This window comes from Ascaphus truei, chromosome 4 (assembly GCF_040206685.1).
Source record: "Ascaphus truei isolate aAscTru1 chromosome 4, aAscTru1.hap1, whole genome shotgun sequence".
Classification (NCBI taxonomy): domain Eukaryota; kingdom Metazoa; phylum Chordata; class Amphibia; order Anura; family Ascaphidae; genus Ascaphus; species Ascaphus truei.
Window position 1 is genome coordinate 103,971,791 of NC_134486.1, and position 25,992 is coordinate 103,997,782.

At 42.9% G+C, this 25,992-nt stretch overlaps 1 protein-coding gene across 1 annotated transcript in view; it reads left to right on the plus strand.

Moving 5' to 3' along the window:
- ACSS1 (acyl-CoA synthetase short chain family member 1) overlaps nucleotides 1–25,992 on the plus strand; it is a 128,744-nt gene that overhangs the window by 79,874 nt on the left and 22,878 nt on the right. Inside the window, exons 9-12 of the mRNA XM_075596301.1 lie at nucleotides 4,785–4,897; nucleotides 5,902–6,028; nucleotides 12,293–12,420; nucleotides 15,755–15,818. Coding sequence (XP_075452416.1) covers nucleotides 4,785–4,897; nucleotides 5,902–6,028; nucleotides 12,293–12,420; nucleotides 15,755–15,818 — 432 coding nt within the window. The remainder of the gene's footprint in view (nucleotides 1–4,784; nucleotides 4,898–5,901; nucleotides 6,029–12,292; nucleotides 12,421–15,754; nucleotides 15,819–25,992) is intronic.

Genomic DNA, 25,992 nt, shown 5'->3' on the forward strand with positions numbered 1-25,992 from the left:
AGGTTATAATAATTAGTGTAGTCTCATTTGCATGTACTTAGTCAAATTAATTTGCACGAGATTTATTTAATGTTTTTTTTTTTACATTTAAGTGGTGCTTATAAACATCAACTAGATTATGTTTACAAAAAATAAATAGATATAAAGTTACTACATTCCCTTTCCCCATAGGGCTGCAACGAGTCGTTTGGGCACAGAATGGTAGTTTAAATATATAAACGGTCCAATTAAGTCTGATAATGTGGATGGTGCAGTACAAATATCTGATCTAATTCTGATCTCAGAATGAGAATGATTAAGACTCATGGTTCAAGAGCAGCGTAATCTCAGACGGCATTACTATTACTAATGCTTAGTAATAAAAGTAATTTAGTCTCGTAAAGCCCTTTTCACATTCACTTTATTGCTTTACTGATATGTTAGGGGATGAATCCAACTCAAGATAGATGAGTAAACATTGTCTTGGCTCTGTTGATTAACTCTTTGCAGATAATATAGAATTATATCAAAGACCTTAAACTTTAGAAAGGCAGATTTTAATAAACTGAGGACTAATCTACAAGTAATACATTAGGATGATGCTTTTGCAGGGAAAACTGTAGAAGATAAATGGGTTGTCTTTAAAACATTGTTGAAAAGCACACTAATCGGCATACTGTATACGCTTGGGTAATAAGTATAAAAGAAATAAGTCTAAACCAATGTGGCTAAATAAACAGGTAGGGGAGGAAATGGACAAGAAGAGGAAGGCGTTTAGATTCTTTAAGTCAGAAGGGACAGAGGCATCGTATCAGAATTATAAGGAATGTAACAAAAATTGAAAAAAGGCAATCAAATGAGCAAAAATGGATAATGAAAAAAGGATTGCAATAGAAAGTAAGGTCAACCCTATAAAGTTCTTTAAGTACCTTCATAGCAAAAAAAATTAGTAAAGAAAATATAGGACCCTTTCAGTGTGAGACGGGCAGGCAGATTATTGTAGATAAGGGGAAAGGAGAGGTATTAAACAAATTTTTTGCCTCTGTGTTTACCAGGGAAGAATCAAGTTCAATTGTTGTGCTGCAGGAGGAAGCCACAACATCCATATTAATGACCAATTGGTTAACTGAGGAAGAAGTTCATAGACAGCTTGAAAAAATTAAAGTAAATACTGTAACGCACCTGGCCCCGATGGCATATATCCAAGAGTTCTGAAGGAGTTAAGTTCAGTAATAGCCAAACCATTATATTTAATATTCAAGGACTCCATTTACACAGGCTCAGTACCAAAAGAGTGGTGTAAAGCAGATATGGTGCCTATATTTAAAAAGGGAGCTAGATCACATCTGGGGAATTACAGACCTGTAAGCCTGACTTCATCAGTGGGGAAACTACTTGAAGGTTTATTATGGGATAATATTCAGGAATACCTAATGGAAAACAAAATTATTAGTAATAGTCAGCATGGATTTATGAAGGATAGATCTTGCCAAACTAACCTTATTTGTTTCTTTGAGGAGGTAAGTAGGAATTTAGACCAGGGTAATGCAGTTGATGTGGTCTACTTTATTTTTGCAAAGGCTTTTGATACGATCCACACAAGAGGTTGGTGTACAAAATAAAGCAAATTGGACTCGGTAAAAATATATGCACCTGGATTAAAAACTGGTTGAAGGACAGACAACAGAGGGTTGTCATAAATGGAACTTTTTCAGGTTGGGCTAAAGTCGTGAGTGGAGTACCTCGGGTGTCGGTACTGGGACCACTGCTTTTTAACTTGTTTATTAATGACCTTGAGGTTGCCATCGAGAGCAAAGTCTCCATCTTTGCTGATGATACTAAATTGTGTAAGGTAGTAGAATCAGAGCAGGATGTCATTTTTCTCCAGAAGGACTTGGAGGGACTGGAAACCTGGGAAGGTAAATGGCAGATGATTTAATACAGATAAATGTAAGGTTATGATTTGCAGGCACAGTGAGTTTTTGCCCAGAAGAACTTCCAAAATATTTGGTGCCAGAGCCACAGGGAGATACTGAAAATTGACTTTCTCAAAGTCATAAGGATTGCAGACATTGGTATGTGAACCAGATTCACCAACTTTAAAGACAGTGATCTTTCTTATCACTAAGCTACTCCTTCAGCCTCATTATACTGAAGAAGGTTAAATAAATTACCATGTTGATCAAGAGGATGTTAGGGATGTACAGCATGTACAGCTAACTTCATAGTTTTCTCTGATAGGCTGGGATATGTTTGGATAATCTTCACCATCACTGACATTGAATCCTATTAAAACTCTGATTTTCTAATTTTGAGTTATATAAAAGGATATGTTGGGTTATCACTAGGAACAATGAGGTTGGCTTCATCTCTACACCCGACTGGGGTATTTTTTGTTGTTCTTTTATTTATTTTTATGGAACCAGGGGGGCCAGCTGATCTGAACAGTGCCATTTTAGCTCTGTGGATCCCAGTTTTCCGAGATAATTACTGGTAAATTATAGGACAACGACGGACAGCTTTTGGCGCAGCCGAAGAACAACTAAAAGGGTGTGAGCCGTTTGCTGACGTTCGCTGGTGTTTGGTGATGTTAAAGCTGCTCTATTTCAATCTGAAACTCACCAACCCCTTTATCTCTTGTACCCAATTTTCCAACTTTATCTGTCCATGAAATGCCTGGGAATTGACTGTATAACCTCTGTTCTTTTAATGTAACCATGTATTTTTTTAACTCTGTGCCCAGGACATACTTGAAAACGAGAGGTAACTCTCAATGTATTAATTCCTGATAAAACATTTTTATAAATAAATAAAAGGTGTTTGTTCTGGGTAAATGTATTAACCTTCAAGTCTTTCGGGTCCTGTGAGCAAATAGGAAGCCAAACTGTCATCGGTTGCGGCTTCCTATTGGCCTGTGATGGCCAGAATTGATAAAAACATATGGTCATTTAGTTTGATTCTTTGGCCAAAGATATACATACTTTACTGTGTATCTGTGTCATTGGAAGTAGCATTGGGCCCTGTCTATGTTCTATGTTCTGTCCTTGATTTTAACCATATATTGCCATGCCCAGTAGCACTCCGTTTTGACACTCATATGCAAATATATATATATATATTGTGGTTACTTTGGGGGTATATAAATTAGGAGCTTACTGGTTTTCTCTGTTTTGCAATCTTGTCCAACTTGGTCACAGCTGATTAAAGGAGGGTGGCTCCTCCTTCCCAGGTTCCAAGCTCACCCCCGTCCCACTATGCTTCCAAATGGTTAAGGACCATTCATTTTCCACACACGCAGGTCCATGCATGCAGTTTGGTTGTGACAAATCTAATTCAGAGTGCTTTTTCTGGTATTATACAGGTAAATAAGAGCTTCAATCAAACTAAGAACTATGCAGCTAATCACAACAGCTTTATTATAAAGTTTTCTTCCTGGTATTATACAGGTTATTAAGAATTTGATTAGTGTTAGGACCTGCACAGATTTGGTTTACCTTGGCGTTTGGTGTGCAGGCTTAAGATACTTTGGTCAAAGAATCAAACTAAATGACCATATGTTTTTAATATATATATATATATATATATATATATATATATATATATTAAAAAAATAAATAGATGATACCGTTCTGTGGCTAACGAAATGCTTTTATTTGTGCGAGCTTTCGAGATACACTGATCTCTTCTTCCGGCGATGTTACAATGAATGAAGCAAGCAAAGGGAATACTTAAAAACAGTGTCTCTTGGAATGTTATCTGTGCTTGTCTTTCCCCCGGTGTGGATGAGATTTATGGCTAGAGGTGTTAAATGGTTCCTGAAAGAAAGTGATGTAAGAGTGTGTGTGTGTGTGTGTATCTGTGTTAATATAAATGAATGGAGAGCCCACAGTGTATACAAAATTACCTTTGAGTATGGCAACCCTCAGATCGTTCATCTTATGGCCAGAGTCAGAGAAATGTTCGCCAACAGGACTGTCTCTTGTTCCGCGTGTGATGCTGTGGCGATGCAGGTTCATTCAATCTTAAAACACCGAAAGAGAGACGGTTGCATGAATACAAATTTATGCAACTGTTCAGGACACTTAACGGTGGCCTAAACAGAGATCGAAATTTTATGAGTCATTACTGACACAAGTGAACTCTCTTCCCGTGAGCGCTAAAGACCATGTCTGTACATACTGTGCTATATGTATGCACACACAGCTGTCTCTTACACATACCAATACTCCTTGTTTTTCCATCCCTATACACCAATAGGGACCACATAGTATCCACACACACTTTTAGTTATGCCACTATCTCCCACATTTCCACACCTACCCACACCATTTTTATTAGCTCCCACTCCACACACCCCTTTTGTAAAGCACTGTATACACTGTGGGCTCTCCATTCATTTATACTGGGTATCTGTGTCATTGGAAGTAGCATTGGGCTCTGTCAATGTTCTATGTTCCGTCCTTGATTTTAACTATATATATATATATATATATATATATATCAGTGGTCGACAAATCACCAAAAAATCTACTCGCCCAACAAAAAAATCTACTCGCCACCTAGTACCAAACGTGAGATGCCTGGGCCAATAGAAGCTCGCCACGATGTTAAATCCACTCGCCCGGGGCGTGCAAATGTATAGGTTTGTCGAACACTGTATATATATATATATATATATATATATATATATATATATATATATATATATATATATATATATATATATATATATTTATTTATTTATTTATATATAATCCTTTCTGGGGAGGTTTGCCGCTTTAAGTGACTTTTGTACTCTCCTACAGAAACTGGTGGAATCTGCATCTCTCCACGCCCCTCCGAGCCTGAAGCTGAGGTCATCCCAGCGATGGCTATGAGACCCTTCTTTGGAATCCAACCTTTACTCCTAAGTGAGAATGTGAGTTCAGTATCAAAATATCTATGCCAATCAAAGTTTAAGGCACAATGCATACATTTTCCAGGTTTGGAACCCCGTTCTCCCTCTCAAATGAACAGGTCATCATAAAAAGCAGTACTGAAAGGGACTTTCTACTACTAAATAACCAAAGCATCTTGTCTTTAGACTGTAGGTAGCTTTAGGAATAGAAGCCATGGAATTCACCAATTCTCTAAATGCTAGATACTGTACCTGTCCTTGTTAACCTGTGACTTTTACTACTAAAGGAAGAAAATTGCTAATAGAATCAGTAAGCTTTGGATTTTGGTACTTATGTACTTGGTAATTTACTGGGCGATTTTTTTTTTTACAGATTTGATCAAAATTAGGATTAATACAATGTATCTGCTGTTTGCAAATTGTCCAAAAATCACATGATTCATAGTAATTTAAAATCTATTCATGAGCTATTCCTAAAAGCAAGCACCAAATAGGGGCCACTACTGTAAATTGCTGTATATTAATGTGTTTTTGATGGTGGTTGTTTGAACCAAACAAAATACTGTAGTAATTATAGCACATACACTTTGTGTCTTTTCAGGTACAGAGATTTATGGAACTGCAAATATAGAGATATTCTTTGCATCATCATTATTATATATAATCTTTGATGACAGAAATTAGTTAATTTCCCAATAACTGAGTATATTTCATCATTTGACCATGTGATTTACCTTCTTCCCACTCTAAATAATCCAATGTCTTCTTATTTTGTTTTAGTTGCTTATATTAGTTAAATTTACTTGCAATAGTTCCAAGAATTATTAGCTAAGAATTATTATTGAAATCCATGTTCTATAAAACGACCCTGAAAAATGTACAGTTTCAAAAGAATGGGTCACGTAAAAGTAATTCTCTAGCGACAACTACCAACACTGTATAAAAGTAAAAAATACATTCTGTAAACTGGACCTGTTATACGTTTAATTGATTTATTTTGGTCTATAATGTGTTTGGATTGACAGGGAAAGGTTATAGAAGGAGGTGATGTTTCTGGAGCCCTATGCATTGCACAGCCATGGCCTGGTATGGCCAGAACTATATATGGAGATCATCAGAGATTTGTTGATGCTTACTTCAAAACCTATCCAGGTAATTAGGTTCCATGCACGCTGTGCTTTGTGTCAGCTCGTAGGGTAGACAGAAAGAGACTTTTGTAATAAAAAGAACAAATGTAAGGTAGAATACATTTAATGGCCAACAGAAGCTGAAGTGCAATTATATATGAATGTGTATGAAAGTATATAACAAGAGACAGGGGTGCCCAATGCTACATCCCATTGACAAAACATATATGGTAAAAAGTATAAAGTAACATATTTCAATAATAATAATAAATACTTGGTTATTTAGTTAACCCTTTGGCCAAAGCGTCATAAGCCTGCATACCAACGCCAAGGTATAACCAAATTAATGCAGGTCCTACACTACACTGTGAACCCTTCCTTTTGCCTCTGTAAGAGGGGAAGAACAATCATAGGTCCTGTTCCTGCAGCAAAATGAAAAGACCTCCCAAGTTAAAAAGGTGAAGGAAGGAGGAGTGAGCTCTGGGGGGAGATGCCACCAGCCTCCAAACAACTGCTACCAGTCAGAAATTGATTAACACACATTCCCAGCTAGCTCAAACTCCCACACCCACCAAATCATGAATATATATTTATGTCAACAAGAGAGCTACTGAGCGTGGCAATTGTATATAACAAGAGACAGGGGGTGCCCAATGCTACATCCCATTGACAAAACATATATGGTAAAAAGTATAAAGTAAAATACTTCAATAATAATAATGTGGCGTTGGTATGCAGGCTTATGACGCTTTGGCCAAAGGGTTAACTAAATAACCAAGTATTTATTATTATTATTGAAGTATTTTACTTTATACTTTTTTACCATATATGTTTTGTCAATGGGATGTAGCATTGGGCACCCCTGTCTCTTGTTATATACAATTGCCATGCTCAGTAGCTCTCTTGTTGACATAAATATATATTCATGATGTGGTGGGTGTGGGAGTTTGAGCTAGCTGGGAATGTGTGTTAATCAATTTCTGACTGGTAGCAGTTGTTTGGATGCTGGTGGCACCTCCCCCCAGAGATATATATATAGCAACAGTTCTAAAAAAAAAAAGGGGGGGGGATTATCAGCACCAGAACAGTTCAAAATCATATCAGAGGGATTTATTCCTAGGTTCAATACAGGGTAACCCAATGTTTTGATCCCCAAGGGGACATTCTTTGTGCACCGAAACGTCAGGTTACCTAGTGGTGGACGTGGGAATAACTGTTGTTGTGCTTAAAATCACTTCTTTTAGAAATGTTGCTGTGGTCTATTAAACTTTACTGTGCACAGTGTCTGCCTATAGGACTATATATGTGAGTGCGGCCATGTTTTATTTATATATATATATATATATATATATATGTATATATATATATATATATATATATATATATGAATGACAGAAACCAGAGAGAGGTACTAAATGGGATATATCGGACTCCCAGGATACTGGGCAGCTTCTATACTATTTAGGCCAGAATGTGCAGCCACAGGGTAAATGTGCTCCATCCCACAGCTTCACAGTTGCTGAAACTGGTGGATGGGAATTCCAGTTAACTGTTTTTCTCGCTCTGGTTTCTCTCACCTGCCCTGCTAATTGGGAAAGCAGGTATTTAAGGCTGCTTTCCTGCTGTTTCTTTCTCCCGAAGAGCCTGAAGGCTGGGCTGCTGCCAGCAGGCAGAAAAGGGTGAACCTTCCCCCTGAACGGTGAAGATTCGTCCTTGTTTTGTGTTATTTTGAAGTCTGTATCTTTGTTGTTGGAAAGCGGATAAGCCGCCCAACGTTAGTAAGGGAAAACTTTCTGTTTAGTTAGTGCTCAGTTGAGCAGGGATTTATTTTGTATTTGTTTTAAAGTGTTGCCGTCCCACTGCCTGGGACTAATAAAGCAGACAGAGGCAAGTGGAACCCATCATTGTGGTACTTGTCCTATATCTGGTTACCCTGAAATACCATGTTATAGCGAGCCTGGACAGACAGCAGAGTAACCTGAGGGAGCCGTTTGTAACATATGGTGGGGAATGCAGGCATAACACTATAGCATAAAATAACTTTAAAAACTAATTAATATATATACGCACTGTCACCACCCAGCAAGACACTAATGCAGTGCAGCGAGACACTAATGCCAATTTTCAACAGACACTTATTCAACCCAGCAACAGCTACTAATGATAGTGACAAAAAATTGGTACTAATGCGCTCCTATACAAAGTGTTAGATGTGATAATAATAAATTATTATTATTAGAGAGAAACTATCGCTAAGGCCCCAGCGGAAGCGCACCCAGGCCCCAAGATGACCAGGGTAAGCTACTTCCTTCAGAAGAATGGGGCCTCGGATGATATTGAAACCTAGTTGCTCACTTTTGAACCCAAAGCCGAGAGAGAGTGTTGGCCAGAAGCTGTGGGCCAGTCTAATCGCACCCTTCTTAAGCAGCGAACCCCAGAAGGCTTACTTTGACCTAGAGCTACAGTAGCCGAAGCCAACGCCTATGCAAAGTTAAAATTTGAGATTCTCGCCTGCCTAGGGCAATCACTGCCGTTCACACCCAGAGGTTCCACGCATGGTCCTTCATGTTGGATAAAGCCACCCAGTCCAGGATGTATGACCTCATCCACCTAACCCGGAAGTAGCTACAACCCGATATCAACTCAGCAAGCCACATCGTGGAACAGTTTATCATGGACCAGTTCTTGAGGTGACTTCACTCTGCCCTACGCCGTTGGGTTAGCCAGAGTGACCCCAATACTGCAAATGAGCTGGTGGCCGTAGTGGAGAGGTACATTGCAGCAGATGAACACCTGCAACCTACAGTCCCAGAGCGTCTCACAACCCAAGGACTCTACTAGAGACAGTTAAAGGGTACCAGGGTTAGAGGGGGACATAAGAGCGGGGGCCGCCTTCCCATGGCACCAGAAACACTGGTCACATACTAAGGGCAGCAGCCAACATGGAGAGCCCAAAAGGGTACAAAGTGGAACACAGACTATGTACCTAAATGTATAAGCTGTCATGAGATGGAGCATACAGAAAAAGCCTGCCCACTCAGTACTGAACCAATGCAACGCAATAGCGTCAAGCCTTATTCCTTGTGGCCTCAATGTATGGGTCCTGGTCCAGACGACACCTTGAATAACCATATCTGGGCATTTATACAGGTGAATGGGAAGAGGGTAAACAAGTCACAAAGAGTGACAATTCACTGTATACATGGGAATAATTGTGAATATTCCACTGCTGAGGTCCTTATTGAGTTTGGTTCCTTTAATATCAGGGTAAGTCTAGTACCCCAACTGGCACATGAAGTAAAAATAGGTAGGGACTTTCCCTATTTTCAAAAAATGTGGTCCTCCTGTCAGAGTAACGTCCAGGGTTCGTCAGCGGATCATAAAAGGAGGCAGAAGAAGCAAGTTATTTTCCGTTTTCAGACATGGAGTTCTAGGAAGGCCCAACTGCCAAAGGGGAAGAAGAAGAGGGTTGTAAAATTATCTTTCGCATGCCTACCTTGGTAGGGAATACACCAATTCAGGATGCTGAAGAGCCGTCCAGCACCCTAGAACAGGATAAGACCTTGGCTGACCTAGAGGTCAGTCCTGGGAGTTTTAAAAAGGCCCAGTGTGATGACCCCACTTTAGTTGAAGCAAGAGGGAATATACGGGACAAGAATAGTACTTTTGGCCAACCAGACACGTCACTTTCCTACCCTTATTTAGAGGTAGAAAACAACCTGGTAATCAAGTCGATAAGAATTCCACTATAACTAAACAGTTGTTAGTCCCACAGACATTTCAAAATACTGTATTACACCTTGCACATACCCACCCATTGCGGGGGACACCTAGGGGCAGAAAAGACAAGAGAAACGGTTATTCGAAAGGTTTTATTGGCCTGGGGTTCTGCTCAAATGACAAATAATTGTTCCTCATGGAAGGTGCACAGTTTGGGGTTTCCAGGAATTAAACCATGCATGTAGTCCTTTGATAGTCCCCTTTTGTTCTTTCATGTTAATCATAGTGGGATTTCCCTGTAGTTTTCTGTCGTGTCAAATATTCGAGAGTTGTCTTTGTGCTTCTTGTAGGTAGTCTGCTGTGTTCCTAATAACTACAACTCCCTGTTTTTGGTATTTACTTCTGTCATACTGTACATTTCTAATCTAAAAATGTTTGTGCCTAGGAAAGAAATTAGACATCTGTTTATTTTCTTCCTTTTCTGTAGTTTGTCTCTGCAGCTCATCCTTGCAATAAAAATATTGCATTAATTCCAAATACCTCATTAAAAATGGCAAACTGCTACATAAACATTCCCAGATAGAATATTACTGTGTGTAATGGATTTTTTAACCTGTCTGACCCACCCAATCTCACATTGGCCCCTGTGGTCTAACCAGTCCCCATTACATGGTCGTGTCTGATGGTGCACCTGTTGGCAACAGGACTCCCGAGTCTCCCGCATGATGGTGTGTGGGGAATGTCAACCCAGACAGGCAGCTGAGGTAGTGTGCTGGAGTCCTACCTACATACAGTGCAGCGCCTCCACCTCATCAGGATCTCTGTGTCCGCAAGGAGATGGTTCTGATGAGGAACTCCTTCTTGGTGGTGCCTTCTGCTGTGGAGCAACTTCACACTCACACAGTGGGGTTGTCTTGAAACAGGGCATCTTTATTGACAGTTTGGCAGACTGCCCCTCGCAGCTTTCAGCTCAGCCGCTCATCTTGTGATGTACTTTCCCTTCAAAAGGTCTGCCCTCCGAATGGAGTTGGATCACCTCTCCCCTCAGGGAGATCACCACCTGTGACAGGTCCCTGGACAGAGTGTAGGCCTGGCTAGCCTTAATGCTGCGGCTCTTGAACTAGGACTGCACCACTAGTTAGCGCACTAGTGGGCTCCTTAACCTCCAACTGGAACCTAGTCATGTAGAACACACACTAACTTTGGGCAGTGCTGTGCCTTATATACGTCAGGAACAGGCAAATCTCTGATGTCACTAACGGTGGACTCAGATCATGTTACCACTCCCCTTGAATACATATGACACCTCACCAGGGTGTGAGGGCAAACCTCCATGATTGATACTGGCAATCCTGCAACTTACCAGGTTTACTGCCAGCGTGAGAGAGAACTGTATGCCATTTTACAGCATGGCTACATGTGCATAGTGTATTGATTAATGTTAAACTAATCCAGTCTGTCTTGTACTCATTTTGCCAATGGTTTCCAAGCCTATACTTGGGAACCTGCAGCCTCCTCTTCCACAAGCATGTATGAATATTCTGTAGATACTTACTACACTAGACATTCCTCATCCCTATCATCCTATCTAATTTGGCTGCATTTCCACTAACAAGTACCGGAGGCGATTACACACGACAACACCTTGATTGTTCTTGCCTGTTTAGGCCCTATGCTTGACAATAAAAAGTCTTCACAGCTCACCCTCACCTTATATCCCAGTCAGCCTGAGGAGCAGAACAAATGTGTGGTATGGCTTTGCAATGCATTGCCGTTAAATCTGGCACTGAACATGTTAATTGGCACCCTTGTTCTCTATAAATTAAACAAACTTAATGTAAAAACTTTACAGGCATACCCCGGTTTAAGGACAGTCACTTTAAGTACACTCGCGAGTAAGTACATCTCGCTCAATAGGCAAACGGCAGCTCGCGCATGCGCCTGTCAGCACGTCCTGAACAGCAATACCGGCTCCCTACCTGTACCGAAGCTGTGCGCAAGCGGGGAGACTATAGAGCCTGTTACAAATGCGTTATTTATATCAGTTATGCACATATAGGACGATTGCAGTACAGTACATGCATCGATAAGTGGGAAAAAGGGAGTGCTTCACTTTAAGTACATTTTCGCTTTACATACATGCTCCGGTCCCATTGCGTACGTTAATGCGGGGTATGCCTGTATTATGTATACAATATACTGCTAAATAAGACATCTAAGTCCATGTGATGCTACTTGGATGCTGGGGGCCTACAGTAATAATAAAGATGCTTATATCAGTACGTGCCCATTATGGAAGGAAGGTTGACAGTTGTCCCTTTCACATTAACACTAGTTTTCATGGTACATGACACCACACATTTATCTGTACTTCCTATAATGGTATACAGGAAACACAGGGTACTTTTCCACTCTCAGAAAAAAATCAACACTAGTCGTTTAAGGATTGTACTAAACTTTACCTCAATGTGTGTGCACAAGCGCTTGGGGTCTTTTTTTAAATGATAAAATACATATATTTAAAATAAACAGTAACTACTTTCTAATGCCATGCTTCCTATTCTTCCAGGCTATTATTTCACCGGGGATGGAGCCCACAGGACAAATGAAGGCTATTACCAGATAACTGGTCGAATGGACGATGTCATCAACATTAGTGGACACCGGCTGGGCACGGCAGAAATTGAAGATGCGCTGGTACTGTAACTCTGTGATATTTACCTTAGCACATTTGCTGCATGCAAAAAGAATAGAACTCTATGTAGTGTAGCTTAGCTATACTGTACAGTCCTGCAGGGCCATGGCAAAAGCAGCACAAGCTGACTGCTGCAGCACTAAAGGAATGAACCAATGAGCCGAGCATACAGTATACAGACACGTCAGCTCACATTGATTATTACTGCATCACGGTGGATTTTGTAGTGACTCTCGCAGATTTGGAGTCAGTCTCACTGATTCTTACTATAAGTAGCCTCAAAAGAAGCAGTGCCTTGCCATTAAAATGTAATTTTTCAACCCTGCTCCCCCCCCCCCCCCAAAACGTACTAATTTCGCTCTTTAAAGGGCTGACATGTCTTGGTATATTAGATTAATGTACATAGTTTGCAATACTTGTTGAGCTTTACTTAATGAGAGCATACAACTGCAGAATGATACCATAGTTGAAGAATGTTTGCACTAGTTTAATTCTAAAACAACTTTGCTACTTTTTTTCATTGGTCTATCATGCCTACGTTATCTATACTTTTTCAGTAAACTTTGACCAATCCATCATTATGGTTAATATACCTGTGAATAATTAATAGAATCACAGGGATATTGCATGACATGTCTGTGCATGGAGATATTGAGTTCATTCAGTTGAAGGGAGAGGCAGTTACCAACAATTTACACCATCGGTTCACATGTGGAAAATACCAGTAGATTTATTATAAGAACAAGGGAGGCCTTATTTGCAGGTGCAATAAAAAAAAAAAAAATTAGAAATACACAATCTTGGCGCAAAACCCCTAAATCTATAATATTATATATTTCATAGTATCCTCTGAAGTGCTGCTGGGTCTGTGACCCTAGATCTACAAAAGATAACCAAAAAAAAACCCAATGCACATTCAATGAATAGGGCACATTATTTAATTAATGTATATATATTTTCTTTTTTTTTATTAGGATGGGTCATTTAGTTTAATCTTTTTGCCAAAACATGTTGCCACAAGGTCAAAAGCAAGAAAGAGTAAAGGGAAACTTAACACTTTCTCTGCCAGATGGGCCTGCACTGTATTGCTCCTTAGGTCAGGTCCCTGCTGGCTACTGCAGCGCCCGCTGTGGCGGACGCTGCAGGGACAAGAGCCACCCCACAATGGGGCCAGGCCCGCTGCGAGGGGGGGCGCCGCGCTGCACCGACAGAAACCCCCCGCTCTCAAGAAAATTGAGATCAGGAGTCGCGATGGAGCGCTAGGCCACGCCCCATAGCAGTTCAGCCAATGAAGGCGAACCTGCCGGGTGGCATCACGGCCGCACCCCCGTCACCCCCCCCATGTCTTTTCCCCTGCAGCTTACTGCAGAACGGGGGACTCGGCTGCACGCGCTGCCTGCCTCGCAGGCGCACAGGCAGCGGGGCCTAAGGCTAAGGCCCCACTGCACGTGCCGGCGTGCCCGTCTTGCACCTTGGCAGCGTGTGCAGTGCAGGCAGCGGGGCCGCAGCCTAACGCAGCAAAAGGGTTGAGCTAATATTTACACTAGGTAACAATTGGAGGAGAGGATTCATTCTGTCATTGATTTCCTTTCTTATGTACAATTTAATTATTGACCCATTTAGTCTACTCACACGTAGATGCAGTTAATTCTTTTTGAACAACCTGATATTTCCCAATATTCTGTTTTGGGTAAAGTGGAAGATATTACTGTCTTCTATTCTTCACAGACATTTTCATTTTATTAGGAGTCCATTGAAAAGCTGCACACCGTGTCAGTCATGAGCTGTATGTACACAATGTTACATACAGGCATACCCCGCTTTAAGGACACTCACTTTAAGTACACTCACGAGTAAGGACATATAGCCCAATAGGCAAACGGCAGCTCGCGCATGCGCCTGTCAGCACGTCCTGAACAGCAATACCGGCTCCCTACCTGTACCCAAGGTGTGCGCAAGCGGGGAGACTATAGAGCCTGTTACACATGCGTTATTTACATCAGTTATGCACTTATATGACGATTGCAGTACAGTACATGCATTGATAAGTGGAAAAAAGGGAGTGCTTCACTTTAAGTACATTTTCGCTTTACATACATGCTGTGATCCCATTGCGTACGTTAATGCGGGGTATGCCTGTACAGTGGTATAGAAAATAACACTGATCATAAAATGTATTGAAGCAGCAATGCCACCTACTGTATCTGTCCTGTTTCCAATACGAGGCACTAATTATTATATCTCTCTGCATGAACATGCCAGCATTGCCTCCCAAACATAAGCAGAGATAAAACAGTGGTAGAATTGAAGGTGCCAGCTTGGCACTCGGCTATATCAGACCTAGTGAGAGTGGGAATTTGCAGCCCATAGTCCTATGGCAATATTTCCACTGCTCAAGGTCATTCTAATTATTTAGGGCCTTATACTCTAAACGGTTGTAACACATTAGCTCTCACTAATGCCACCCACTTCAATGATAGTTATACTGTAAATGCAACCCCCCACTAGTACAGTTGAATAAGGCCCTTAATATTTAAATTTTAAGAATAGCCTGAAACACGGGTTTACTAAGAAGTGGTAATGCGCATGATGAAATATAAAATTAATCTATATTTTTTAATAAATAATAAATTACACACACACACACACACACACACACACACACACACACACACACACACACACACACACACACACACACACACACACACACACACACAGACACACACACAGACACACACACAGACACACACACACACACACACACAGTACCATCACAGCTCACAGCATACACACAAAAAGCATGTGGCACGTGCACGCGCCTTCGAACAGGCACACGCGAGCGTACGGCCGCACACACTATATAACAGCCCTTAGTGAGATCAGTGGGTAACAAGTTACAGTATTGTGCTGTAAGTTGTTGCATCAGGATAAAGTGTTGTGTGATACCACTGCTGTTTTTTTTTTCTTCCTACCAAGTATGCTCTCCTCACAAAAAGTATAATCATAATCACAATTCAGAAACTAAAATAATATCACTGAAAAACATAAAATTATTTAGAAATGACATGGTGAAAACCACCCCAGGATTTGAACTCTGCTGTAGAGATAGGCACTTGGCCTGGTGTTCTGGTTTTGGTTCCAAATCATTTTGGGGTTTTGGTTCTACAGTATCAATCTTAAGGGTTTTGGTTTTTGTACTTGTATCTGGTTTTGGAATGTACAATTCTGGTAGGTTCTGATTTCATACTCCTGGTTTTGCCCATCTCTTGTAGAAATCATAGATATTGCTTGGCTGATTTAAAGGGAATTCAAATAAGTTCTCATTTTTTGCAGGATGAACATCCTGATGTGCCCGAAACAGCTGTGATTGGGTTTCCACATGAAATTAAAGGAGAAAGTAAGATTTGAGTGTATATTGTGTACAGTATGTATGATAGGATAATTTATAAAGATGTTGATCTATAGTGCCATACTTGGCAGCAACTAACTGGTGACATCTACTGCCTACCATCAATGTTTATTTAATTTGAGTTATTGTTCTGTGATATTTAGCAAATTCTTGTCCATCGGCATTAACAAAGTTAGATGCTGTGTATAATAAAATTTGCAGGTTTGCATTATTGTAAAATTGCACCCCCAATTGGTGTAATGTGAATTACTACTAAGCTTTTAATTGATTGTTTAGGCTTTAGGTTAAGTATATAAAAAATATATAGAGTAACGTGCTTAACGGCATAAACACAGTCAAACAACAATTTTTTTTAGATTTTCTGGATTTTATTTGCACAGCGTTTGTGAAGACGACTGAGCGTTTTAAAGCTGGGACGTACTGTAAAACTATGTGAAATTGTACAGTACAAAATTAAAGATACAACCAACAAATGTACCTCTGGTTGAGGAATGGATTGGATATTTACATTTTGGAATCTCTTAAAAAACATACTTTTTGGTAGGTTCAGTTAAAGCAGCAATACCGACTGTTCATTTATTTTTTCGTAGCTGAACCGCAATATTTTCAGCTTCAGTGATTCTCCCGGTTCCCAAGATTACCAGTGAGTTATCCGTATTTCTCCTCCCACCAGTTGAAACAAACTGAGCGTTCAAATCTTGTGGGTACTTGGACCAATAGGAAGCTGCATCGTCATCTGTTGCGGCTCCCTTTTGAATGGCCATTTAAATCCCGTGAAGAAACCAGGAAGTAACACTGGTAACTTCAACGCTAACTATATCGGAACCGAGTAGCTGAAAAAACACGGTTCTGCTCCGAGCACCTCTGGTTCCAAATGTATAGTATTAAGTATAGAAGGGATTGCTCCATAAAGTTAATACGGTTTGAGTTAATATTCTGTTTTCTTTATTGTACTGGGAAATGAGCAGGACAAAAAGATAGTTTGTAATTCTTTGTCAAACGAGAGAAAAGCCACACTAACCCTACAAACTTCTTACAAGTCAAAGGGGGCATATGACTAAAAGTCTGCCGGCTGCAAAACCCAAGATAAAAGTGGAGCAAATAAACTGCATCCAATGTATTCATGCCAACAAAAACATTGATTTTAATGAATTTCAATACGATGTCTTCTCTTTGGTAAATCGGGTGCAGGTGTTTGCTCCACATATGCACTGATTTTACAGTAGAGAGACTTTGTTTCTATAGTAACCATTTAGAAAGGCACAACACTTCCTGTTTTGAAAAAGGCAGCCTTACTTTGAACCTTGGGAAATTCAATCTTGCCCGATCGATTGGCAACTTGGAACATTGCCTTGAAGGCAAGGAACTGCTGCATTTATTTTTTATTTTAAACGACAAGAGACTGTTAAGGGTGGAAATGTTTTCTTAGAATAATTAAGTTATGTGTTAGATTAAATGGCAACTAAGAATTTCATCACACTTTGTTAATGAAGCTCCGCTAAACTGCTTTAAAACAAAATGTGATGGGTCTAGATGTTAATTAAAACAACATACAGGCTATAACTACACCTGTGTAGAGATATTCTGTTAGTGGTCTAAAACTATACATATCTGTTTACAATACATATTGTAAACATATCTGTAAACATATCTGTTTAACTAGCTTCAGGCTAATAATGTGATTATGATTTAGACCAGACTTTCCTTTAGATCTTATTCTACAATACCAATGTTTCTAATGGTAATACAAACTAGAACTGGGACATTATCATGATGCTGTTACATACTGTATATGGCAGGTATGTTTTTCATTGTACAGCTAAACCCCGTTATAACGCGGGTCTCGGGGTCCACCCCGAGACCACCGCGTTACTAACGGGGTCGCGGAAAAAAAAATGGCCGCCGCGCTTTAGCGCATATTCATCCCGCGGGACAGGAGATGGGAGCGGGCATGTCCCTCCGCTCCCCGCTTCCCCCTGTCACCTCGGGACAGGCCGCGGGGCAGGAGATGGGAGCGGGGATGTCTCTCCTGTCCCCGCTTCCCCCTGTCACCGCGGGACAGGCCGCGGGGCAGGAGATGGGAGCGGGGATGTCCCTCCTGTCCCCGCTTCCCCCTGTCACCGCGGGACAGGCCGCGGGGCAGGAGATGGGAGCGGGGATGTCCCTCCTGTCCCCGCTTCCCCCTGTCACCGCGGGACAGGCCGCGGGGCAGGAGATGGGAGCGGGGATGTCCCTCCTGTCCCCGCTTCCCCCTGTCACCGAGGGACAGGCCGCGGGGCAGGAGATGGGAGCGGGGATGTCCCTCCTGTCCCCGCTTCCCCCTGTCACCTCGGGACAGGCCGCGGGGCAGGAGATGGGAGCGGGGATGTCCCTCAGGTCGCCGCTTACCTCAGATCCCGCTGCCTGCATGGAGGTGGTAGCGGGGGGTTTCTTCTCCCCACCGCTGTCCCCGGTGCTCCCGCTGCCTGCGCGGGAGGAGGGGAGGAGCGGGTGGTGGTGCTGGTCGCGGCCTTTCCTCTGCTCCGACCCCACCCCCCGTCTGTGTAGAGTGAGAGAGTGTGTGTGTGTATGTATTTATGGGAGAGAAAGTGTGTGTGTGTATATGGGTGTGTGTATGTGGGTGTGAGTGTGTGTAAGTGTCTGTGAGTGTGTGTAAGTGTCTGAGTGTGTGTGTAAGTGTGTGTAAGTGTGTGTGAGTGTCTGTAAGTGTGTGTGAGTGTCTGTAAGTGTGTGTGAGTGTGTGTGAGTGTCTGTAAGTGTGTGTGAGTGTCTGTAAGTGTGTGTGAGTGTCTGTAAGTGTGTGTGAGTGTGTGTGAGTGTGTGTGAGTGTCTGTAAGTGTGTGTGAGTGTGTGTGAGTGTGTGTAAGTGTGTGTGAGTGTGTGTGAGTGTGAGTGTCTGTAAGTGTGTGTGAGTGTCTGTAAGTGTGTGTGAGTGTCTGTAAGTGTGTGTGAGTGTGTGTGAGTGTCTGTAGTGTGTGTGAGTGTGTGTAAGTGTGCGTGGGTGTGTGTGAGTGTGTGTGAGTGTGCGTGAGTGTGCGTAAGTGTGTGTGAGTGTCTGTGAGTGTCTGTAAGTGTGTGTGAGTGTCTGTAAGTGTGTGTGAGTGTGTGTGAGTGTCTGTAAGTGTGTGTGAGTGTGTGTGAGTGTCTGTGAGTGTCTGTGAGTGTCTGTGAGTGTCTAAATGTGTCTAAGTGTGTGTGAGTGTGTGTGAGTGTGTGTGAGTGTGTGTGAGTGTCTGTAAGTGTCTGTAAGTGTGTGTGAGTGTCTGTGAGTGTCTGTAAGTGTGTGTGAGTGTGTGTGAGTGTCTGTAAGTGTGTGTGAGTGTGTGTGAGTGTCTGTAAGTGTGTGTAAGTGTGTGTAAGTGTGTGTGAGTGTGTGTGAGTGTGTGTGAGTGTGTCTGTAAGTGTCTGTAAGTGTGTGTGCGTGGGTGTGCGTGAGTGTGTGTGAGTGTGCGTAAGTGTGTGTGAGTGTCTGTAAGTGTGTGAGTGTGTGTAAGTGTGTGTAAGTGTGTGTGAGTGTGTGTGAGTGTATGTAAGTGTGTGTGAGTGTGAGTGTGTGTGAGTAAGTGTGTGTGAGTGTGCGTAAGTGTGTGTTTAAAACATCAACAGTAGAATGAAAAATACAGAAAATGCACAATCGTACAGTATTAACACATTTATTGATGCATTGAACAATAAAGTACTGTATTTAAAACACCAATTGTCGTGTTGTTCATTTCTCATAAATACTGTACTGTAAATAAAGTACTGAACACACACAAAACACATACAGGACTGTACTGTATACTGTAGTATGCACTGTAAATACAGCACATACTGAAAACCGTGTAATGCACTCTGTGCTCATGTAACAACTGTACAAAACAAAACATTCTGAACTGAACATACTGTAATAAAACCAGCTGGAGATTACACTTGAAAAAACCTATCAAGTGTTGTCTGTTTCAGTGCTTCTCTTTTCTTTTTTTTCACGATTTCAATGATTCTTTTTAATTGTAGGATTGTTATATAATTGACGTTTTCTGACTCTAGAAATTGAAGTCCTGTTTGTAATCCCACCAGCGCCTCAGTGATCTTTGGTGGCGGTTCTGGTTCCTCATCCTCATCGTCTTCTGTAATATCCAGATCAGTATTTTCACTTGTAAGGCTTTGTATGATTTCCGAGTCCGCCATATGTTCATGAGTAGGACAGCTGCTGTCCCCATCGACCCAAGAGTCAATTGTAGCCCCACTTTCCGTATCAATGAACGGTTCCATGACTCGTTCGGCATTGGCAATTTCCTGCTCTGTGAGGCCTTCGTTCACATAGTTTGTAAGTAACTGATTTGCGGCGGCGACTTCTTCCTCCGTAAACCCCTCAAAATCAGCATCGTCCTCACTGTCACTGGCGAGTTCGGCGTCAGCCGGCACAGGACGTGCACCTGTTATGTTTCGCCAACATTTCACAATGCACATTTGTGTGACCGCTTCCCAAGCTTCGCCACCAATATAAAAAACTTCTTTTAGATTCATTTTCTTTAAAAATGATATAACAGAATCTTCACTTGTGATTATTCGATGTATCATTGTTTTCCGAAAGTTCATCTTAAAGGTTGCAATAATGCCTTGATCAAGCGGCTGTATTTTGGATGTCGTGTTCTTGGGCAAGTAGCTGAACCTTATTTTTCCATCTCGGCTTATTAGGCTATCGGCCGGGGGATGTGCAGGGCAGTTGTCAAGTAACAACAACGCTTTTGTATCCAGGCTTTGTTGACGTAAGTATTTACGGACCTCTGGTACAAACTGTTGATGAAACCACCTTTCGAAAATACTGGCAGTCATCCAGGCATTTCTGCTAAAGTCATACGCAAAAGGCATAGTACCCATGTTCACATGGTGGAAGCACCGCGGCGACTTAAACTTGCCAATACAAAGTGGCTTCAGTTTGTGATTTCCAGATTGGTTCACACAAAAAAGTACAGTCACTCTGTCTTTCATTTGTTTAAAGCCTTGTTTACGCTGTTCGTCATTCTTACAGGCCAGAGTGGTATTCGGTAGCATTTTGAAACACAGTCCGGTCTCATCGCAGTTATAAACCTGTTCTGCGGTATAGCCACCATCTTCAATTATCTCTTGAAGTTGGGCAGGGTACGAGCATGCAGCTTCATCGTCAGCTGACCGTATCTCTCCTGATATAGCGGTTTTAGTTATTCCATGTCGCCTTTTAAAGCGATCTAGCCATCCACTACTTGCCGCGAAGGAGGTTGAAGCATTGCCGTGAAGTTGGCTGTGAAACTTTTTGGCTTGCGTTTGCAGATGGGGTCCAGACAGAGGTATGCCTTCGGATCTTTCTTGGACAAACCACTGAAAAACAGCTTTATCCAACTGGCTGTCTTTAGGTTCACGCAAACGATTACGCTTCAGTCCATCGTCTGTTTCCATGGATTTTACTGCATCACGAAGTTTCTCCTCCTCCTTTTTCCATCCGCGAACTGTAGACTCATTCAGTCCTAGGTCTCTAGCCACCTTGGTTTGCGTGACTCCAGATTTTATTCTGTCAAGCGCAGCAATTTTTTCTTTGACGGTTAACCTCTTACGTTTGGTTGAAGTTTCCGCCATTTCTTCCTGCCTGGGGTCTTCACTTTTTTCTTAGTGTTGAAAACCTGAGGCTTTTAACAACTGATCTGGAGGGCTTAAGTACAGTACCTGAGTACAGTATGTATTTTACCAGCTCTCAGACAGCACAGTGTGTTGTATGATTAAAATGGCTGAGGGGTCAGAGGTGTGTGTACGTGTCACTTTATTAATGTACAATGTTTGATTATACAGTACAGTATTTTTTTTTATTATACAGGGTACAGTATATGTGATCACTTCATTTGTGTTAATTTTTATTCAATTTTTAATAGTTTTAACAAACTTTAATGTTATGTTTGTGCAACTTTAACTGGTGTAAAATGACCCCGCGGGGTCACGTTGCCATGCCGTGACGTCACATGACCCCGCTGGGTCATTACAAGACGAACCGCAGAGGAACAGAGGGAACTGGCAGGCAACATCCACTCCTCACGAGCCGCACGGCGCATGCGCATGCGCACGGCGAACGTGAGGGGTGCCTGCTTTGGAGACAGGTAAGCAGTCTCCGGAAGACCGCTAACCCCCCCCCCCCCCCCCCGCCGCAGCACAGGGCCCTCGCGTGTGTGTAAGTGTCTGTGAGTGTGTGTAAGTGTCTGAGTGTGTGTGTAAGTAAGTGTAAGAGCCGGAGCGGGAGGTGGGAGGTTTGACAGGGAGGGGGGGCGTGGCTTGAGCGGAGGGACCCGCTACTCTCCCCCCCCTCCCTCCACGGACTGCAGGAGGGAGATGCTACTCTCCCCCCCCCCTCCCTACACGGGCTGCAGGAGGGAGCTGCTACTCTCCCCCCCCCTCCCCGGACTGCAGGAGGGAGCTGCTACTCTCCCCCCCTCCCCGGACTGCAGGAGGGAGCTGCTACTCTCCCCCCACTCCCTCCACTGGCTGCAGGAGGGACCCGCTACTCTCCCCCCCCCTCCCTCCACGGACTCGGGCTGGAGCACTCATACATACACACATACACACACACACACACACATACACACACAGGCACTCACGCACTCATACACACACATGCGCGCACACACATGCAGGCACTCACGCACTCACACACACACACACAGACAGGCACTCGCACTCACACACACAGACCGCTAACCCCCCCCCCGCCGCAGTACAGGGCCCGCCGTAGCCGCAGCGCAGGGCCCCGCCACCCCCCCAACCCCCACAGCACAATGACTTCCCACCCCCTTAACTTTGTGAAACAAAAGTCACAAGACGTTGTACAGGCAAAATACTGTACATCTGTTAAAGTGCAGTTGTCTGTTTATTTCTATATAATAATTGTGTGCAGTGTGTGTGCAGTGTGTCAGTGTGTGCAGTGTGAGCAATGAGCAATGTGTGTGCAGTGTGCAGTGTGTCCAATGAGCAGTGTGTGTGCAGTGTGCAGTGTGTGTGCAGTGTGTCCAATGAGCAGTGTGTGTGCAGTGTGTCAGTGTGTGCAGTGTGCAGTGTGTGTGCAGTGTGTGTGCAGTGTGTCAGTGTGTGCAGTGTGAGCAATGAGCAGTGTGTGTGCAGTGTGCAGTGTGTGTGCAGTGTGTCAGTGTGAGCAATGTGCAGTGTGTGTGCAGTGTGTGTGCAGTGTGTCAGTGTGTGCAGTGTGAGCAATGAGCAGTGTGAGCAATGAGCAGTGTGTGTGCAGTGTGCAGTGTGTGTGCAGTGTGTGCAGTGTGTCAGTGTGAGCAATGTGCAGTGTGTGTGTGCAGTGTGCAGTGTGTGTGCAGTGTGTGTGCAGTGTGTCAGTGTGTGCAGTGTGAGCAATGAGCAGTGTGCAGTGTGTGTGCAGTGTGTCAGTGTGTGCAGTGTGAGCAATGAGCAGTGTGTGTGCAGTGTGCAGTGTGCAGTGTGTCAGTGTGAGCAATGTGCAGTGTGTGTGCAGTGTGTCAGTGTGTGCAGTGCGAGCAATGAGCAGTGTGTGTGCAGTGTGCAGTGTGTGTGCAGTGTGTGCAGTGTGTCAGTGTGAGCAATGTGCAGTGTGTGTGTGCAGTGTGTGTGCAGTGTGCAGTGTGTGTGCAGTGTGTGTGCAGTGTGTGTGCAGTGTGTCAGTGTGTGCAGTGTGAGCAATGAGCAGTGTGTGTGCAGTGTGCAGTGTGTGTGCAGTGTGTCAGTGTGAGCAATGAGCAGTGTGTGTGCAGTGTGTCAGTGTGTGCAGTGTGAGCAATGAGCAGTGTGTGTGCAGTGTGCAGTGTGCAGTGTGTGTGCAGTGTGTCAGTGTGAGCAATGAGCAGTGTGTGTGCAGTGAGTGTGCAGTGTGTGCAGTGTGTCAGTGTGAGCAATGTGCAGTGTGTGTGTGCAGTGTGTGTGCAGTGTGCAGTGTGTGTGCAGTGTGTGTGCAGTGTGTCAGTGTGTGCAGTGTGAGCAATGAGCAGTGTGTGTGCAGTGTGCAGTGTGTGTGCAGTGTGTGCAGTGTGTCAGTGTGAGCAATGTGCAGTGTGTGTGCAGTGTGTCAGTGTGTGCAGTGTGAGCAATGAGCAGTGTGTGTGCAGTGTGCAGTGTGTGTGCAGTGTGTCAGTGTGAGCAATGTGCAGTGTGTGTGTGCAGTGTGTGTGCAGTGTGCAGTGTGTGTGCAGTGTGTGTGCAGTGTGTGTGCAGTGTGTGTGCAGTGTGTCAGTGTGTGCAGTGTGAGCAATGAGCAGTGTGTGTGCAGTGTGCAGTGTGTGTGCAGTGTGTCAGTGTGAGCAATGAGCAGTGTGTGTGCAGTGTGTGTGCAGTGTGCAGTGTGTGTGCAGTGTGTGCAGCGTGTCAGTGTGTGCAGTGTGAGCAATGAGCAGTGTGTGTGCAGTGTGCAGTGTGTGTGCAGTGTGGCAGTGTGAGCAATGAGCAGTGTGTGTGCAGTGAGTGTGTGCAGTGTGTGCAGTGTGCAAAAAAAAAATGTAAAAAAAAAATTTTTTTACATTTTATTTTTTTTTTTTTTTTTAAAAAAACGGGAGCCACGGGAAAACCGCGTTATAACCGAATCGGGGTATAACGAGGCGCGTTATAACGGGGTTTAGCTGTATATTGTAAAACATTTAAATAGGGGAAGCTGTAGCACTTAACACACTATTGCAAGGGCAATGAGAGTGTGCGTATGCATACAAAATGTTTTAGTAGAGGGGATGAATGCAATGCAGAGAAGGCTTCTGTCCTGCACTATCTACTCTAGGATCTTTTAGCATGTGACACAGGGCAGGGAACTCGTGAATTCCTAGTGCAGTACAATACACTCCTGTAGCCAGGATTTAGTCATACCTGCAGCCTCCCTAGTATGAACGTTAACAGTAGACAAAGTTTTTTATGTTTTGTTGATAAAGGAAATGGTCTAAAACTGCCTACTTTATCCAACTGGGAGAACAGTATTGAAAGAAATATACTTTTTTGTAAAGAAAAACCTGGTGCTTTTAACAGAAGAAGTCGTTGAACTCCTGTGCCATACGTTGTCCTATTGAATTTACAGTTGCAGCAATAAAATGTTATCTCCCTGCTAAATTAGTCAGACTGTATTTTCCACAGACGGAAAGTTCATGACATTGTGATGAAGTAAAAAATAATTGAAGGTGTTAGAATATAAGAACAGACTCTGCATTTCTTGGTGAAACACATTATTGTACAGTGTATAAACACCTGCAATATTATTCTGCAATCTGGATTATTATTCTGGAAATTGATGATGGTAAACCAGAATACTAATGAATACCTGCTTTGTACACGGGCCATACTTTGGTCTGAAAATGTGATTAAGCAACATGCAGAAAGCCTATCTATGGATTGAAGACACGTTAACACTCTATTCATGTTTAGTAGAAATCCAAGCAATTATAATTACATTGTCATATTCAAGGAACCCACATGCATTACATTGACATATTTTGAAGGTTTGTTCACAGATTAGTAAATAAAAATACCACTTGTCCGCACATTCACGTCTCAGACAGGCCTGCAATCCTGCTTTTCACCATTATCTCTTCGCATACAGCCAGGGATTCTGGGAAAGGACATACAAATTAGCACACAGTGTCACCTTTTACTTCAAAGTCCATTTTAACATGGACCCCTATAAGTGTGTGGCCAGCGTGAGCAAACACCTGCTCGGCGCTTAGCTGCTTGCAGAGCAAGCAAATTTGAATTTGTCGCCCGCAAGGGCCTCACGTGAGCGGTTCGCCCAATGAGGGCGAACCAGCTCCGTGACGTCATGGCCCCGCCCCCAGCGCGCGCACCTGGCCGGCCACAAATCTCCCGGCTGATCAAAGAGCGTGACGTCACCGTGCATGAGCGCCATCTCGTTCGCTCCCTGCCTGGCCGCAGCCTTATCTTATACCTGCTGTATTACACAGCTTTTCAGCGCTGCCTAGGTTAAAGAAGTGCGTAGCCAGTAAACCTACTGCACTCAGAGACACTTGACCTTTTCGAGCTTTTGGGTTTCTTCAGTGCGAGACTGGTTATACTGGCTTTGCAATGTAAAGCCTTCACAAATCACAATTTAATTTGGTATTATGATAACTTTAGATTTGACTGTTATGAGAAGATCATGCATGTAAATATATTCACTTCTACCTTCACAAAATGAGGTTGAATGGTG